Source organism: Brassica oleracea, chromosome C8, assembly GCF_000695525.1.
Source record: "Brassica oleracea var. oleracea cultivar TO1000 chromosome C8, BOL, whole genome shotgun sequence".
Lineage (NCBI taxonomy): Eukaryota > Viridiplantae > Streptophyta > Magnoliopsida > Brassicales > Brassicaceae > Brassica > Brassica oleracea.
Genome location: NC_027755.1, coordinates 40,281,944 through 40,298,727, shown reverse-complemented (window position 1 = coordinate 40,298,727; position 16,784 = coordinate 40,281,944). Strand labels below are relative to the sequence as shown.

Here is a 16,784-nt window from a genome sequence, read left to right as displayed (position 1 = left end):
GAATACAATTAAATTTAATAGAAGCCAATTCATTTAAATCTCATGAACTTTTTGAATCTTTATGTAAATGCACAAGGAACGTATTGACAAAAATAATAATACCATAATCCTTTCCATACCATATAGACAGATAAAATCATTTTAAAAGTTAAATAAAAACTCTACTAAGAAAAAGATAATAAAAAGTCAATTATTTTTATATAATAAAACTATATCAGAATATAAAAAAATTCCTCTCTCTAATATGAATTACATCAAATGATATACTTTTGTCATTTCGTCAAAACAATAATATAAATTGATAACGAATATTACATTTCCAAATTTATCATATCAATAAATTTGGCATACATATCTTTTAAATAAATGCTATAAATAATTCTCTTCAAATCCTAACTTAAACCTTAAAAATTGATTCTTTACATTTTATAATTATTATTTTTCATCAAGTTCTTTTCAAATACAATTACCATGAAATCTACCAAAAAATTGAATAACACAAATATTTAATAGAATTAGATAATTAGTGAATTCGAAAGTATTTTAAAAGAATTATTTCAAATACATAATTCAATAACACAAGAATTTAAAAGAATTTATTAAACATATAATTTGTTAATAGACTAATTTAATGGAAACTTCAATTCTCTCAAATTCAATATCCCAATATTTAAGTATTATAATCTTTATCGGAATTTTTGTTTAAGCTGATGTTTACCATAATCACAAACTCAACAAATATTTTTTTAAAATAGAGCTCAGTATGAGGCGATATTATCGGGTATGTACCGTGGCCGGGTACTATTATACCACTAGACCACCGTTGCTTTGATGTTTATGATACTCTTATAATGTATGATTTTATTAACTTGGTCAATATGAAATGAGAAAAAAACAAGAAATTGGTGAGGAAAACTGAGTGGCGTATGTTTAAAAATCAAATACACTTTCCAGTGATGATGAATATAGCCATAATTTTGGAATATAGATTGAATCATCAAAGGTATGTTCCCTTTTCTCTCTTACTTCTATACGGTGTGGAAATCTATAGCTATAAGATCTTTAAAAGAGAACAAACAAATAAACAACAAGAGGAATTAAAAAAAAAAGTTTTTCTTTTCTTCTGACAAATCTGATACAAAATAGAGTTTGATATATATATATAAGGGAAAAAAATAGCAGTGTTCAGTTTTTTAGGCTTGAAAATCTTTATTTGAGTTCCATACAGGAGCTGTCGTCTTTTGCACACCCGCACCACCATCTGATAACACCCCGCTTCCATTTTCAGCTGCTATTAACGGATCCTTCTCGCCCTCTTTCATCTGCCAAACCCAACAAGTAACATCAGTTTCTTTCTTGTTCACCAATATAAGCTATAGACCTTTACCAACCAAAACAATGCCTAGGATACGGTTTGCATCTCTGATAGCAGTCTTACTGAAAAATCAATAGTACCATAAACGAAATATGATTCACGTGAATCATCTAATTGTTTCTTTTATCATGGTGAAAAGGGTTTCTGTTGTTATAAGTCATACGAGAGAAGTAGGTGAATCCTATTTTTAATAAGGACCAGGGATATATTTATTGGTGTCACGCATTCAATAGTATTAAGCTATATATATAGACAAACAGAAAGCTATTAGCTAGAGGAAATATACCTGAGGCAATTGGGTTGATGTTTCACTTGCTTTCTGCTGAGTCTCAACCGAGCAGAAATAGGAATAAACAACCATTCCTATCACAGCCACCATAATACCGAGAATGTTTCGCCAGTTGAATGGGTCCTTCAGCAACACGTATCCAAATGCTAGAACCAGGCATGTTTTCAGATGTCCCAGAACCTGATATGTGACCGGAGACGTTTTCCCAATGACCAGAAAAGTGCTGAAGTTTACAGAGACTGATATCATGCAGGACAGGACGATGAAGAACTGCAGTAAACAAAGAAGCACGTATAAACATATGTCGAAAGCAAATAAGTTAGGTAGAATCCCTGGTAGATGGAGTCTTACCACAACTTGAGAAGTGTACTTGAAAGCAAAGACGTTCTGGTTGGTTAGGAGCCCATCTAAAAATGGTCCAGTGACGAAAAGTGTGATTGCTTGATAAGGGCAGGATTGATAAAGAAGCTGCGTGGATGAGACTTTGAACTTCTTCTGGATGGTATTTGTCATCTGTGTACAATTGGTTAAAGATAACAGCATCGGATTGGCATAAGACTATTGAAAAAAAAGAGCAATGGGAGAAGAACGGCTAAGCATAGGATACAATTTGAGCGACACAGGTTGTGATAACAGCCAGCAGCGACAAGACAGAACCCAGCATATTAAGCTGAAGATCTGTGACGGTTGCAATTCCAACACCAAGGAGAAGGATGGTTAATGAAAACTGAATTTTTCGACTGCAACAAAACAAAGAAGCGTGTCATTAACTATGCCCTTGACTAAAGACTAGCTTGAGAGAAACTCGTGGAGCCATGAAAATTTCTGAGGACGTATTATCAATACAAAGGGACATAATAAGACTATCACTAACATCGATAGTCAACAAGAAAGGCATGACCATGGGAAAAAAACATCGATAGATGATGCCATATGACATAGCATCCTCCAAATTGACGATCACTCGCGTGATATAGAAAGGTACAAAAAGTAATAGAGAGAGCCTTGAGTGCTAACCTGAACTTTTTCCTGAAGAAGAGAGTCTCCAAGAGAACAGTACAGGGGATGATTGCTAGCTTTGTCATCTAATACCAACAGAAGAGAAGATAGGGTTTGAAACACACAGACTACAAAGATACCATCATGTAGCAGGTAGAATGAGAAAGCTATTATTACCTGGTAAAAACCAACGGAGTTAAAGCCCAGGCTGAGGTTCAATAGTCCAATGGATATCCCATTCAATATGCCAAATCCCATCACAGCTCGTGGATCGAAAGGCTTGTGTTCAAACATCTTCATCCATAGTGCCACATGAAGGGAACAAAACGTGACCAATAGATGCCAACTTGTCAAAGTAGTCGCTGTTCGTAAAAATAATAACAAGAGTAAGTACAGATAGCTTAAGAACAATGATGACCAAATGACTTCAAGAGTAATTAATACGAACATAACTGTATCTTTTTAATAACTTCAATGTAATACTTCATAAGAACATTATACCAAAGATAGGAAACTTTCATAAACATTTACAATCATCTAGCATATAACCATAAGGGGAAAGAAGAGATAACCACCTAACGATTCCAAATATAGTATCAAGTAAAATGATCTCTAACCTATCCTTCAACTCATCCGCAAACGAATAGATCAAAGGAGCCTGAAACACACGGGGGGAAGCAAGAGTTGAATAAGAGTTTTACCGAAGGTGAAGCCAAGGGTGCTAATGAGCGCCTTGTTACAGATCACGATCGACACAGACGACACAACGGACAAACTCAAAGCGCCGATTGTTCCTAGCTGGAACTTCTGCCCCTCGCTCATCTTCGCTCTCCTAATTTTTTTTTGTTTTCTCTCTCTCTCTCTCTCGCTTCAATCACGATCTACAATGATCTATATCCACCAAACAGATTTCACATATTCATACACTGGCAAGTATAAACGTAATCGATCTGGTGAAAACGAACCTCATTCGTAAATTGCGAGAGAACTGAAGCTGGGGGAGGAAGCTCAACTGCTGCAAAAACGGAGAAACAGAGAAAGTCGTTAGCTAAACATTTAAACAGAAGCTGGAGAACGACGAAGAAGATTTATAGAATATCCAGAAGCTATAAACCCTAGATCTGCCGTTGTGAGAGAGAGATCAGAACTTATTTCGACGGAATTTGAGGAGACGCGAAATGAAAGAAGAAGATAAGGAGCGAGAAAGAGAAGAGAGAGAGAGAGAGAGAGAGAGAAAGCTCACGTGAGAACGAGAGAGAGGATTCAAACTTCGACGGAGGAGAAGAGATTCAGAGGTTCCTATTTTCGCAATCTGACGATGGTCTTCACTCACCACCGTACAGAGGAAAATAGAATGAGAGAGGACGATGATGGTTCCCGTGGGGCCCACAAAAAAAAGTTAACCGCGGGCTAACATTATAATTTTGCATTAACGTTACCTTTTACCGTTAGTTATTTAAATGGGCCTCAGAGATATTATAATCTACTGTTTGATAAGCTTTCTACCTTAACCAACCGACAAAACATAATTTAAATAAATATTCTCAAATAATATAACAAAATATATTTTTTCCCCCAAATAAATTGAGTTTATGGAAAAAAAAAATATCACGGAAAAAATCGATGCAATTGTGTAGTAGTTTTTTTTCTTTCGGCAAACTAGCAATTGTGCAATAGTAAGTAGTGTTTCTCACTAGCAGAGGCTTGGGTATAACTGAGAGGTCGACTTGAACGCCACAACGTCTGCGATGACTTGCTGCACTGGCTTAGAATCTGTCTGAGTTTCTTTCATATTGGTATCGCATCCCCATACCTTAACCGCAAGCCTACGAAATTTGGGCGATGATTCTCTGAAGTATGTTTTGTACCAGCTGATCACATCTTTCTTCTCTATGCTTCTTAGCTCTTCTGCTTCTTTGTGGGAGTAATCAAACATGTACCTGTGAGAGAGAGAGAGAGTTTTACTCAGTTTTTTTTGAGTGATCGATAATGGAACCAAGTAACAACTCATTGAGATCCTTTTACCTTTTGTCGACAATCTGACTCCATAACTCGTTTGTTTCAGACAAGAGAGAGGGATCCTTCTCCAGCAATGTAGCAATCACACCGCTTCTATAATCTCCAAAGGACTCTTCACCGAGTTGTTCCTGTAATGTCAACATTTGAGGACTGAGTTGACGAATGAGTTAACAAAGCTCTTCATTTTCTTTTTGATTATAAACTTACCATAAGCCCTTCGATGTCTTTTATGAAATTGTCGATTCTCCCGAGTAAATGAACTGGACCGTATTTAGAAGATTGAACACAGAAACAGAAACCGTGGACACGGTATGTTAAGCGAGGGCCGCACTCAACAACGTAACCAAGCTGCTCCTTTGTCCTATAATAAAAATAGCATTATTACGATCTGATCTATTAAGCAAGCTAGAGAGAGATGTGATGACTAACCTCAACTGATTGAACAGTGGCTCTTCTATGATTTCGTGAAAGAGATCCAGCATAGCTTTCATTCTTGTTGACTGAGCTTCCTCAAGCTCGATTTGATAGTAAAGCTGCAAAAAAGGATTCATGTTCAAACTCATAAGTCACAACCATGTCTATATCCGAGAAACCTAACAGTAACTCTCATCACAAGAGCAGACATTTGCCATTTTACCTCGACTACTGAGTTTGTTTCAGATTTGTTCTTCACAGTGACATCTCTTACAAGTTTGGCACTCGGTGAGAAACACGTTATCTGCTCTCCATGTCTAGATTTGACTGGGAGCGGTTCCATTGTCAAATTGTTTTTGAATATGTTTGATATGTTTACTGCTTCTTCTTCCGACAAATTACCATGACGTAGAGCTTCAATAAATATCTGCAAGCGTAACAAAAGTTTTATCTACCCTTTGCCTGATTTAAACAAAACCAGAGAACAACAAGAGGAATCACATTAACTGTGGTTGATGGCAGGAATGTTACCTGAGAGCGGACTACAGGAATAAAGCTGTTGAGATCAGTGAGAGACAAATCATTTAGTACAGACAACTTCTCGTCGCTGTCATAGGTTCGTTTACACAAGAGTTGCAGTCTCAAGTATGTGGAATGGTTCAAGGGCTTCATATTAGTATTTCTAAACCCTCTCTCCATGTTTTCTTTGATAACCTACAATGTTAAATAGAGAAGGTAGTCGGATCAAGAAAGATGATGAAATAAAATTGACACAAAAAAGAGGATAAAGAGGATGACAATTATACATGCAAAAAACATACCTTAAACCGGTCCAGACTTGGCATGAATGATTTGGCTATGGCTAAGATTTTTGATAAGAGAGCTGGAATTTTTTCATTAAATCCATAGACTTTAAGCTCTAGTTTATCACCATACATAGATAAAGACGTTTCAAGTTTTGCTATACTGGCCTGCAAAAAAAAAATCAGATATTCATGTCATTACAAAAACAACAACATCTAAACAGATCTTCCTAGGAGGTGGTTACTTGCCTGGTATACGATCTCATTGAGCTCGTCTTTCAGAAGGTTGATAAATAATTCGGTCAAAAGACAATTTTTCACACTGTCATATGCCCCCTTCAAATTTATGCGGAAGTATGTATTTGCACGGGGAACCTTAAACGTTTCGTCAAGCTTGTACCAGAACTTCATTAACGGTTCATCAATTATACATTTAGGGGGAGACTGACTTTTGGGATCCGCATCAGAACTAATGGCTCGGAGGGAAAAATCACAGGGGATGAATTGGTTTTTTGAAGGAAGATGCAAAGAGTTATCTACTTCTGAAGGATTGCTCCATGTTTCCATCAAAGACGATGGGACATCTTCTTCTATGAAACGAGAAAAGAACCAAGGCTCAGTTTGGAACTCTGAAACAAGGAAGATTCAAAAGGAAGATGGTAAGAACATAAATATGCAATTATCCAAAAATTACATACTCAACAAAATTCTGAAGTACCTTCTGACTTGATGGATTTCGAAACAACATCAATCCTCATGTTTTTTGGTGTGAAGAAACCCATGAGATCTTCTATCATTTTTGGATCCCATGTCTGGTATACATAATCACCATAAATAATGTGCTCTACCGGATATGCAAGCATATTCTCTGTACGATAACACTTTCAATGGTCAGTTATGAAAACCCATGATGATTACATTACAGGTATACATCAATGCATTATAAATTATGAAAATATTTAGGCTTTACATGCCAACATAATAAGCTAAGGACGCTTTATAAACTAGATGAATGACCATGTAAGTACAAACCTGAGAGCTCGGTAGCATAATCATCTGCAGCCTGCTCCTCGGCATATCTAAAGTCCATGTTCCCAATATCTTGGAGTTCCTTGAATATCCATTCTTGTGGTGACACATCACGCAATAACTTGAGATATTGATATATGTAACCAATGATGTCATAAATCTGTTAATAGAAGTTGTCACAAGATCCAATGAGAATGAGTAACGTAACAAAAATGAAAAAAAGGAGAAGAACGACAGTATATAAATCTATATTAAGTTGATAACGATTTATTAACAACTCCGTTAAGCTTAGTTCAAATATATTAGTTACCTTCTCTAAACCAGAGTCAGTGAGATGTATGGACATTCCGAAAACATAAGCCAGAGACGAGCGGTTAATTCCATCATCCCCAACACCAGCAGACAGCGAGGTTGCCCAGCCCTTACCTTTGAGGAACGAATGAAGACTTCCTCTACCCTCTAGAAAAGAGAATGGTATAAACAACATTCATCAATATGCAGTTTACATAAGTGTATGCACAAGTACACTTTATATATGAACAATAAAAATGGATGTGATTTCTCACCATGTCCTAATAGATGTGCTAGATAGTCCTCCGGCTTCTTCACATAGGCATGGCAAAGAGGAGGGAGAGTCCACGTCAAATCAAGAATATGAACGTCTTTAACAGCTTCTAGGCGATATAGTTAACCGCCTTCCCAAATAGGACCTTTTGCCTCCAGAGTTGGCCTAACTTTGGATCCGCTTTTGACATCGGCAAATAGTTCTACAACCCAACTTTCAAGCATATCGAGAGATTCTGCAAGATTTAATAGGTAACCATAAATACAATAAACTCAGACAGCAAACAAGCCAATATCTAGGAATGGTAATAACATTTTTTCAAGAATTAGATCAGAACACATCATAAACCTAAACTTTTACCTCCTCCAATGACAACGAGTTTCATCAGTCCACCGTGGTAATATTCCTTGTATAATTTCACGATGCATTCCCGTAGATCAACCCCGTTTTCCATTGCACCACACAAGCTCTTCTTGTTACCTTACAAAGCAGCCGAAGAACATATCAGTATTAACTTATTTCATTAATAACTTTAGTGTGGCCAGAAAAGTACACAAAGATGACCTTACCCCATGAGAACCTATTAAAAGGATGACCCTTTGCAGAAGTATAGCACTGAAATTGTTGCAGACGACATGCATCATTTTGGAGGGCCTGGTTAAATTCTATAAATTTGGATACTGTTAGCAAAAACTTTTAACTATATAAGAGGTTAATTATCTGAATGTTAACTGAAGATGAATCTTTCGATAATTTCTAACAAAGAGACTAAGGGAATGGTTAACAGGACATACCTGAATCAACAGCAAGGACCTCTCGTTCCATAGCTTCAGTCTTCATGAGCGGTGCAACAAAAAACTGAGAGAACCTAACAACAATTGAACAAACTAAGGTCAAATAAGTCTTCAAAAGAACAATGATGACAGACTCTAGGCTTGCCTACAGACACATATTTCGCCTGCCTTGGTACATTTACAGCTGTTGGCATTTAGAAAGACAGTGAAGCGGCAGCGCAACCAAATTTAGTACCTTTTCAAGGCACCTTGAAGGAATTCTCTCTTGACTTCAAAGTGATAGCACGTATGCTCCATTTCGGTGTATGCATTAGAGGCTCCCCCATGCTTAGACAAGTAGCTATCATACTACAAACAACACAAAGTCAAACCCATATTTTTCAAAGATACATCACGCTAACAAAACACAGTCTGTACTAAGCACTGAAAAGATCTAACCATCATCCATTACCAGAATAGTTCATTCTTCATTCATATAAATCTATAAATAGTGCAAAGCCATTGTAAACGTAGAATATAATGCAATGCTTACTTCGTTCTCATCGGGGAACTCGGTGCTACCCATAAAAAGCATGTGTTCTACACAAAACATTAACATGAGAGTGAATCAACACTAAAAAAAACAAAGGAAGTGAATTCAAAAATTCAAAACTCATAGAAAGATGAAAATACCAAGAAAGTGAGCGAGGCCTTGCGCCTCGGGAGGATCCAAGAAGCTGCCCATTGCAACACACATAGCTGCAGCTGCCTGAAACTCACATCACAACACATATAAGCTTCAAATCAAATTTAATAAAAGAGTGATATATCTTAAAAATCGAAAAACCTTTTTGGTCTGGTGATCTCCTTTCTCTTTCACTTCATCCTCATCCAAATCATCTCCTTCTTCGTCATCATCATCTTCATAGCTCCCATCACTATCTTCTTCCTCTTCTTCTCCGTCCTCATCATCTTCATCCATTTGATCAGCGTCGGTGTTCTCCCCATCCGCCGCATAGCCTTCGGGATAAATATCTGGATCGTGAATAAGCAGAGCACACAATCCGTTCTCCAGCTCAATCACTCTGTATAGCCTCCGGTCGTTGGGTGACTTCACCACTACATTGTCCAAGCTCGAAACGGCTTTCGTTATGGACATTGTTCTCGTTTTGAGAAGATAGCGACTCGTGAAGAAGTGCTGCTGCAGCAGCTGCTGGAATCCTGGAAGAGTATATTCTTTAGGTCTCGCTGCCTCCAGGGGCGGATATAGAGAAAAAATTATAGTGGGGCATAATTGAAATAGTTTAAAGAATTAGGGGTGAATTTGCTAAAAACAAAGAGAGATATCTTTTAAAAATCGTGATATCTTGCCGTTCTCTCTGTAGAGAATTAGCATGTAAGCCGTTTCATGCTATAAAACGACACGCATTGTTATTTTAAAGAACGGAAATAGCAAAAAGAAAAAACGCTTCGTCTTCGCCTCTGATATCTTGCTGTTCTCTAGGGGTGGGGACTTTTATCCGATATCCGAAGCCGCACCCGAAGTCGACCCGAAAAACCCGAACCAAAATCTGAATCGAAATAGCAAAATACCCGAACGGGTATTAAGTTAAGAGATATTGGATATCCGAATCCAAACGGGTAATATCTGAACCCGAATGGATATCCGAAGATAACCAAACATATATATAATTATTCTTATATTTCTAGTTTACATCTCTTTTTTAGAAAAAATATTTATATTGATGTTACACATACTTTAAGATCATAAGTATATATATAATTATGGAAAAAATAATTTGATATTCATTTAAAATGCATATCAAATTTTTTGTTTCATGTATTAACAAAAGTTACATTCAACGTTTAAAAACAATACCCAAATTAATATCTATTTGTTTTTGAAATATTATCTCCAAACCTTTTAGTAATTCAATCTATAAAAAATAAAAAAAAATCAGTTAAATGAAATGTATATTTTTAAATAAAAGAAACTTAAAAAATGAAAAATTTATTTATTTTTCTTTTAAAATCTAAATATCCGAACCCGATTCAAAATAACCGAACCTGAACTAAAAATAACCGAATCCGGCCCGAAGTACAGAAATACCCGAAAATCCAAAATACCCGATCCGAACCCGAACGGGTATCCAAACGCCCACCCCTAGTGTTCTCTCCGTTGAGATTTAGCATGTACGCCGGTTAATGCTAGGGAAATCGCACGCGTCGTTGTTTTGAGGAACGAAAATAGCAAAAAAAAAAAACGCTTCGTCTTCGCCACTTATATCCTGCCGTTCTCTCCGTAGAGACTTGTCATGTATGCCGTTCACTCTAAAGAAATCGCATGCGTCGTTGTTTTGAGGAACGGAAATAACAAAAAGGACTTAACCGTCGTCTTCGCCTTCACGCCTCCGGGAGAGTTTGATTTGAGTCGGCAACGATGGCATTGTCGCAGTGGAAGGAAGCTATCCTCGAAGGAATTTTCACGGAGATCGAGCAAGGACTCGTGGAGGAGAAGAATCTCGAGCGGTTAGAGAATCTAGTTGAAATTCTCCACAAAGAAGGCTCGAAAGTCCCCCAATCAGTGAAGGAATCGTACTGTCAAGTAGCTCTAGAATGTACAGCGAGGTGTCTCACTAACGAGAGAGACGCAAAAGAGGCTTACACTGAAGCAATCAGATCGATTTGGCTCCGTAGGGTTATGCCTCTGTGCGATAAGGTCAGTTGCTTGGTTACTCGTGACCTCTTGTATAGCTGTAAACGATTATGGACGGCTCATGGTGAAGCTAAGGCTTGTGAAGCTCTGATTGATGAGAATACGAGAGAGAAAGCTTTGGTTTCTTTGAGGAAAGTTGTTTCTGAGCTGCATCCCAACATTGATTGTGCCTATGGTGAGAGAGATGAATCTGAAGAGTCTAGTAAAGAAACAGGAGAGACAGAGCCAATGGAGGAAGACGAAGGTCTTCTACTACACTCTCTTGAACCTTTTTGAGGATTTTTAGAATTGGATTAAAAGTTTTTTTGATTTTTTTTTTCGACAAATGTTTTGTTATAGGGAGACTCTCAGATATTGAAAAGGAAGGACCTTCTTGTGCGTTAGAAGGTGAATCTCCGCCACGTCGGATGAAGACCATTTCCTCTGCAGTTGTTGCCAAGGCGCTCGAAGAGCTTAGAGCTTCTAAGATCGACCTGATGAATGCCTTGGCAGAAGCAGGAGGACCTTCAAATTGGAAGTTTGCTTCGACTACACAGCAAGAGAATGATGTTGCTGATCCTCCTGCAGCAAACAAGCCTAGCTTGATGGAGAGAAGAGCCACAGCACAGACTTATGAGGTAAACTTGTTCATGTTTTATTGTTTCATCAGATCATATGCTATTGTGCCAGGTCTTCCTCTGTTTAAGTAGCTAATATAATGGATATTCATTCTTTCATCAGATGATCTATGATGTTGTCTTAGGTCTCCTGTGTTTGATAGATAGTATGATGGAACACACAAGTCATTTGTATACACTAAGTTTAATACCACCTTCCGCATTCATCATTCTTATATTTCCTATTTATTTCACTTTGGCTGACCACGCTTTACTTGGTTTTAATTGATCTTTTTGCATGTTCGGTTCTGGAGCTATGGCGTAGTTAAAATAATGTGCTTGCCATGATACAAAATGTGGGACTTGTTTTGTTGAATCGAGTTGTTTTTTTCACATTTTGTTTGATTAGTGGGAAGACTCAATTGATGATGATTCAGATGGAGAAAATGGTGAAGGGGATAATGAACCAAGAGGTAAAAGGATTGTGGTGTCTCCTTGGAAAAGAAACCTAGTTGGTGGTAGAAGGCCGAAGATTCCTTGGAGTACTGCAGAAACGCTGGCCGTTATGAAAGGCTATGAAAAGTACTTGAAACCTAAAAGTTTTCTTAGATTTAATATTAACATCTTTCAAGGATTAAATGTTGATTTGCTATGCTCTTTTGTGATTCAGGTATGGTGCAAACTGGAAGCGGATCAAAGATGAGTGTGATATTCTAGTGCGCAGAACTAATGTACGCAGCTTCATTTATCTCTCTGCTCTTTATTGATTTCTCTTAGAGTTGATTTTTATCACGTTTCTAATGGTAGACACATTACCTCACAGGGTGATATTAAAGATAAACATCGAGTTGAGATGAGACGTCTAGAGCGCCATCCTTTGAGTAGGTGAGTGCTTAGGTGGAGAAAAAACTCTCACAAACAGTGAGCCATGTTCGTAGAAACTAATAGTCGCGCTTATTTTCACAAGTTTTTCTTAATTGGCACTCTAGTTGTGGATCTGTGAGCAAATGTATAATACAAAATATGTTCTCTGGATTCTCATGAAAGACTATCGACTTCAGTACTTTACCATGTGGTGACGCTGCTCATGCTATAAAAGGGTAATTTGAATTGTGTAGGAATGGGTTTTATGGCTCCATGTGTTTGGCCATTCATGTCATTAGTTGTTGGTAATCTTACTTTTTGATCAATTAGTTGAGCCTATGAGCTTAGGGTATTGTTTTTTCAATAGCTGATTATCGTCCTTGTTTACCTTCGCCATGCCAACTCCTACATGCCTGTCTCATTATTATTACACAATTCATTTAATTTAATTTTTATTTTGTTTTTGCTTATAGGAATTGAGAAAAGACATCAGACCTCTTTTGCGTTGACGATTAACAAAATGCTGAACAAAGATGTGTTGTGGCATCTATGGAATGTAAAAAAAAAAGGGTAACATTTTGTCGCCTTGTCTTTAAACCCTTGAGAATTTGTACATATGGTGATGATAATATCTAGTGACGCTGCTTGTTTAAGTAAACTAGGTTCCTTGATCAATCTAGGAGCAGTTCATTTCGGTTTTTATTGGCTTGGTTAAACCTAACGAACATTATTCTTACTTGGAACAAGTAGTGGCACCAATGCAAATATCTATTAAACGTTATTGTTTGTGGTTGATGAATACCCAAAAAAAAGGCCATACCGTACTAACTGTATTGAGAGGTAGGAGGAGATCGGCATTGGGAAACAGCAACAAGACAGTGGTCCTCCCCTCCCTCCTCCATCTTCTTTTCTTCGCAACAATACCTTTAGGTTTTGAGACTCTCTCTGCTTTTCCTTTTTAATCATATCCTTTCTTGTGTCAGTGTTTCTTTCTCTCTCTAGCGATTATCTCTTCTTCAGGTTCTATTTTCGTGTTTCCTGCTTCATTTATCATTAGGACAGGAACCCATCGCTACTCGGTACTCGATGGCTTTCTGACTTGTCTCCGTGTGCTTCTTGTCACTACACTCTTGGCTTTTTCAGTAACTATGGCTAAAACTCGATCAAATCCTAATATAGTCCAAAGTTAAATCTTACTACAGTTAGTTTAACCTTTGAAGACTTTTTTTTTAATCATTACTGCATTTAAGTAGAGTTGTAAAAGTCTTTGATTTATAATTCACTTCCAAAAATACTTTAAATTGATTTTAAACGATTGAAAAAAAGCAAAAAGCTGTTCTGTTTTAAGCAAATTTTCTGTTTTGGTGGAGACTCGTGATATTTGGGGTTTGTTGCTGTTTTTGTTTAAATGCTCAATTATGAATAAGTGTAAGTTCATTATGCTCACACATCACATCACAACCATAGACAAGAAAACGAGTAATCGATCTTTATTACGTTAAACAGACAAAACACAAAACTGGTCTTGCAAAGATAATGTCCACACAAGTTAAAACACTCTTTATATAACAATCTTTAATAAGAACCAACTGTTTTTAACAGATAACTATAGCTAAAACAATAAAATGTTTTTTACTTTGACGCAACTTTAGAATTTTTGAATTCAAGCCATACTTGAACGAAAACCTTAAGGATAAGATCATGATACTCTCTAGGATTCAATGAGAGATAACATGCTAGAAGTTCCCTTAAGTCTTGTGAAGCTCGGATGTTGTTCTCCTCTATCATCTCCACCATTGATTCTCTGAAATCTTTCTTCGGATCAAGAGAGCTCTTGATCACTGCGAAACTTTCAAGAACTTGTTTGTTCTGCGATCTTGATTTGCTTCTACGCGCTGAGACTTGAACCCTAGGAGAACTCACTTTGATTTTTATCCTTGGAGAGTTTGATGATGATCTTCTTCCTGTAGAGACATTCTTTTGGATCCTACACGCTTCTTCTTTCTCTTTATTGTTGACCTTAACTGAAAGATGATGAGGTTTACGCGATGTCTTGGTTCGGTTACTTGCTGGACAAGCTTTCTCTGTTGAGTCAAACACCTTCATCTCTTTGAACATTCTCTTCTTGAAATCTCTGCTATTCATGTCGATGACGTTGGAAGAAGCAGAGGAAGAAGAATCTTGGTTCGGAGGAAAGTTGATCTTCTTCTTGTTAAAGCCTGCAGATACAGAAGAAGAGGGAGGAGGAGACGGCTTGTAAACAGTCTTTCTTTTGCTCTCTATCACGTGATGAGAGTTTCTTGGTGAATTATGAAGGATCTTAGATTCCAAGGAAGTGTGTGATCTACTGGAGAAGTAAGTTCTTGAAGAGTGAGGAAGAGACTTAGTAGACTCGGAGGAAGTTTTTGTTTTCTTGGTAATGTTTAAGGAACAAGAAGAAGGAAGAGGATGTTTTTTCCTGGGTTTGGTCATGTTCTTGAGCTTGTGGAGCCATTGACTTGGGATCATAGCTGAAAATTTGAAGTTATAATTTCTCATGACTGTTATAAAAGTGTGTGATCTTCTCGTAGAAAAGAGAGAGAGGATCTGTAGAGTTTTTTAGAAGTTGAGGAGTATGTGACAGATAAAAAGAAATAAAGAGAGGATTTGAAAAACGACAATGTAAGAACAAAAGTAGGGTCCACCTCGTAGAATGTCTGTTGTTTGCACCAAACGGTCGCCCTAACCCAAATTGACAGAGTTAAACTAAACCAAATTCAAGTAAATGATCGGATTTAAAGCGGGAAACCACTACATATCATATTTGTTTTCTCCATCTAACATAATCTCCATTATATTACTCCGTTTTTTATTATGGAAATGAATTTTACTACAATCCCATTTCATTTTTAAAAAAATGACAAACAAAATATATTTTTTTGCGTAAATATATTTATTTCATTATGGAATTGGGAATTGAATAAAATTAGCATATATTTTTACTGTAGAATGAGATTTAGATTGGAAACTAAATAGAGTTAGAGATGCTCTTAAGTGTTCTCTGTATACACAATACAAAAAGTTACGGAATATTAACCACTTCTCAGTTTTATCATCCAAACTAAAACTTGAAAGAATTAAACCAAAATCGAATTAAAATTCATAAATACCAACAACATTATGTATCATCATATCTCAGATACTTAAAGGAATCTAATTGAACCGAAACCGGCTTAACCAGAACATAAGAGCATTTTCAATGAGCAGTTTTTCACCCAAATTCTCAGTATTTAAAAAGGGAAAAAAAGAGGAGAAGAAGAAAAGGATGTGAGAGAGGAGAACCGTTGCTATGTTAAATTTTTTTTGCAAGATTGATGCGAGACTCCTGTTAAATATTGTACCATGCAATGAGTGGTCAATTTATATATTTTATTTTAAAGTTTATTTATTTAATATATACACTAATGTTATTGTTGTTTTATGAAGGACTATGGAAAGAGCTCTCATGTTAATGATGTTCTAACAGAAGAAAAACCCAAAACCTAAATTTAAAATGGAAGTGCCCACACCTAGGGTTCCAAATTAGTTAGATGCAATCTTTTTTTTTGAACAACCAGTTAAATGCAATCTTTTGTTTTATTTTTACCAATAATTTCAGTCGAAGTTAAGACTAATATTAGTCTCTCAAGCTTGTGAAATAGCTGGGTCCGCATCTTGTAGCATCAACAATGGCAAATACCCCTTTGTCCAAAAAAAAACAATGGCAAATACCGTTTGAAATCACAATAGAAAGATTTGTTGTTCTTAATTATATGAACCATTCAACCACATTATACCACGTACAATGAATCTCTTTTAGGTATTTGCGTTCATACGTGAAAAATGTTGCTTTTATTCGTCATTTATGAACGTCAACAACCATGGACTATTTGAGCTCCACAATGGATGAATCTAGTGAACCCCATCATTTATTTTAGTGGGAAAGTTGATGAAAGAATCGTTTTGTAATGTCGTCTTCAAATTTTGTCACTAGTAGTAGCTATGTCGATTAGTGGTATAACAGTATATACAGAATATTTTTTTTTTTTTTTTTTATTAACTAGGTGTTGACCCGCCTTCGGCTTGCTCACCACCTAGACCAGGAGCCAGCCTGCGTCTGTACTTTTTTACGGGCCCTGGACACTCTTCCCCGCCCGAGACTCGAACTCGTGACCTCTCAGACCGAAACCTGAGGTGTTACCAGTTGAGCTAGCTCGTCCGGGTTATAGAGAATATTTCTGGTACGTTAATTCCAAAACATGATTCGGTGAACGTGACAAAGCGATTCAACAAAAGAGGTTAAACAATATTTCAGGTTGAAGTC

The 16,784-nt window shown here is 36.8% G+C and overlaps 4 protein-coding genes across 8 annotated transcripts; 1 reads left to right on the top strand and 3 right to left on the bottom strand.

Annotated features, from left to right (window-relative positions):
• Positions 1-1,097: 1,097 nt before the first annotated feature.
• Positions 1,098-4,079, bottom strand: LOC106307608 (uncharacterized membrane protein At1g06890-like). 4 transcript variants are annotated; one of them, XM_013744601.1, is made up of 9 exons: positions 3,907-4,079; positions 3,629-3,678; positions 3,365-3,554; positions 2,841-3,025; positions 2,682-2,749; positions 2,272-2,404; positions 2,016-2,177; positions 1,662-1,934; positions 1,098-1,322 (listed from the first exon to the last, which is right to left on the bottom strand). In XM_013744601.1, the coding sequence occupies exons 3-9, from the start codon at positions 3,483-3,485 to the stop codon at positions 1,194-1,196; spliced, it is 1,071 nt and encodes a 356-aa protein (XP_013600055.1). In that variant the 5' UTR covers positions 3,486-3,554; positions 3,629-3,678; positions 3,907-4,079; the 3' UTR covers positions 1,098-1,193. The 4 variants fall into 4 exon arrangements, with proteins under 4 accessions (XP_013600055.1, XP_013600054.1, XP_013600057.1 ...); XM_013744600.1 differs by having other exon boundaries at positions 3,629-3,675; positions 3,907-4,027; XM_013744603.1 differs by having other exon boundaries at positions 3,629-3,675; positions 3,778-4,019.
• A 162-nt stretch (positions 4,080-4,241) lies between these two features.
• On the bottom strand, positions 4,242-9,470 carry LOC106310341 (nardilysin). Its single transcript, XM_013747570.1, is given in 19 exon segments — positions 4,242-4,603; positions 4,689-4,810; positions 4,890-5,043; positions 5,112-5,215; positions 5,320-5,523; positions 5,628-5,810; positions 5,918-6,067; positions 6,149-6,528; positions 6,618-6,767; positions 6,932-7,088; positions 7,239-7,387; positions 7,495-7,728; positions 7,854-7,973; positions 8,063-8,158; positions 8,288-8,361; positions 8,523-8,635; positions 8,820-8,866; positions 8,960-9,035; positions 9,114-9,470. Coding segments are annotated over 19 exon segments (3,072 nt in total). The 5' UTR covers positions 9,426-9,470; the 3' UTR covers positions 4,242-4,356.
• A 1,199-nt stretch (positions 9,471-10,669) lies between these two features.
• Positions 10,670-13,140, top strand: LOC106309595. Of its 2 annotated transcripts, XR_001263600.1 has the most exons (7): positions 10,670-11,226; positions 11,322-11,599; positions 11,988-12,160; positions 12,249-12,309; positions 12,402-12,463; positions 12,568-12,678; positions 12,916-13,140. XR_001263600.1 is itself a non-coding variant. In XM_013746651.1 (6 exons), the coding sequence occupies exons 1-6, from the start codon at positions 10,707-10,709 to the stop codon at positions 12,920-12,922; spliced, it is 1,101 nt and encodes a 366-aa protein (XP_013602105.1). In that variant the 5' UTR covers positions 10,670-10,706; the 3' UTR covers positions 12,923-13,140. The 2 variants fall into 2 exon arrangements, 1 of the variants encoding a protein (XP_013602105.1); XM_013746651.1 differs by lacking the exon at positions 12,568-12,678.
• An 852-nt stretch (positions 13,141-13,992) lies between these two features.
• On the bottom strand, positions 13,993-15,033 carry LOC106310845 (transcription repressor OFP4). Its single transcript, XM_013748068.1, has one exon. The coding sequence runs from the start codon at positions 14,978-14,980 to the stop codon at positions 14,075-14,077; it is 906 nt and encodes a 301-aa protein (XP_013603522.1). The 5' UTR covers positions 14,981-15,033; the 3' UTR covers positions 13,993-14,074.
• Between the last annotated feature and the right edge of the window lie 1,751 nt (positions 15,034-16,784).

Coding starts and splice junctions, on each gene's coding strand:
- LOC106307608 (XM_013744601.1), bottom strand. CDS start 3,485: ATGAGCGAGGGGCAGAAGTTCCAGCTAGGAACAATCGGCGCTTTGAGT. Junction 2,405..2,681: donor TTCTTCAGGAAAAAGTTCAG/GTTAGCACTCAA, acceptor GTTTTGTTGCAG/TCGAAAAATTCAGTTTTCAT. Junction 2,178..2,271: donor CAACCTGTGTCGCTCAAATT/GTATCCTATGCT, acceptor AATTGTACACAG/ATGACAAATACCATCCAGAA.
- LOC106309595 (XM_013746651.1), top strand. CDS start 10,707: ATGGCATTGTCGCAGTGGAAGGAAGCTATCCTCGAAGGAATTTTCACG. Junction 12,161..12,248: donor GTTATGAAAGGCTATGAAAA/GTACTTGAAACC, acceptor TTTGTGATTCAG/GTATGGTGCAAACTGGAAGC. Junction 12,310..12,401: donor TTCTAGTGCGCAGAACTAAT/GTACGCAGCTTC, acceptor ATTACCTCACAG/GGTGATATTAAAGATAAACA.
- LOC106310845 (XM_013748068.1), bottom strand. CDS start 14,980: ATGAGAAATTATAACTTCAAATTTTCAGCTATGATCCCAAGTCAATGG.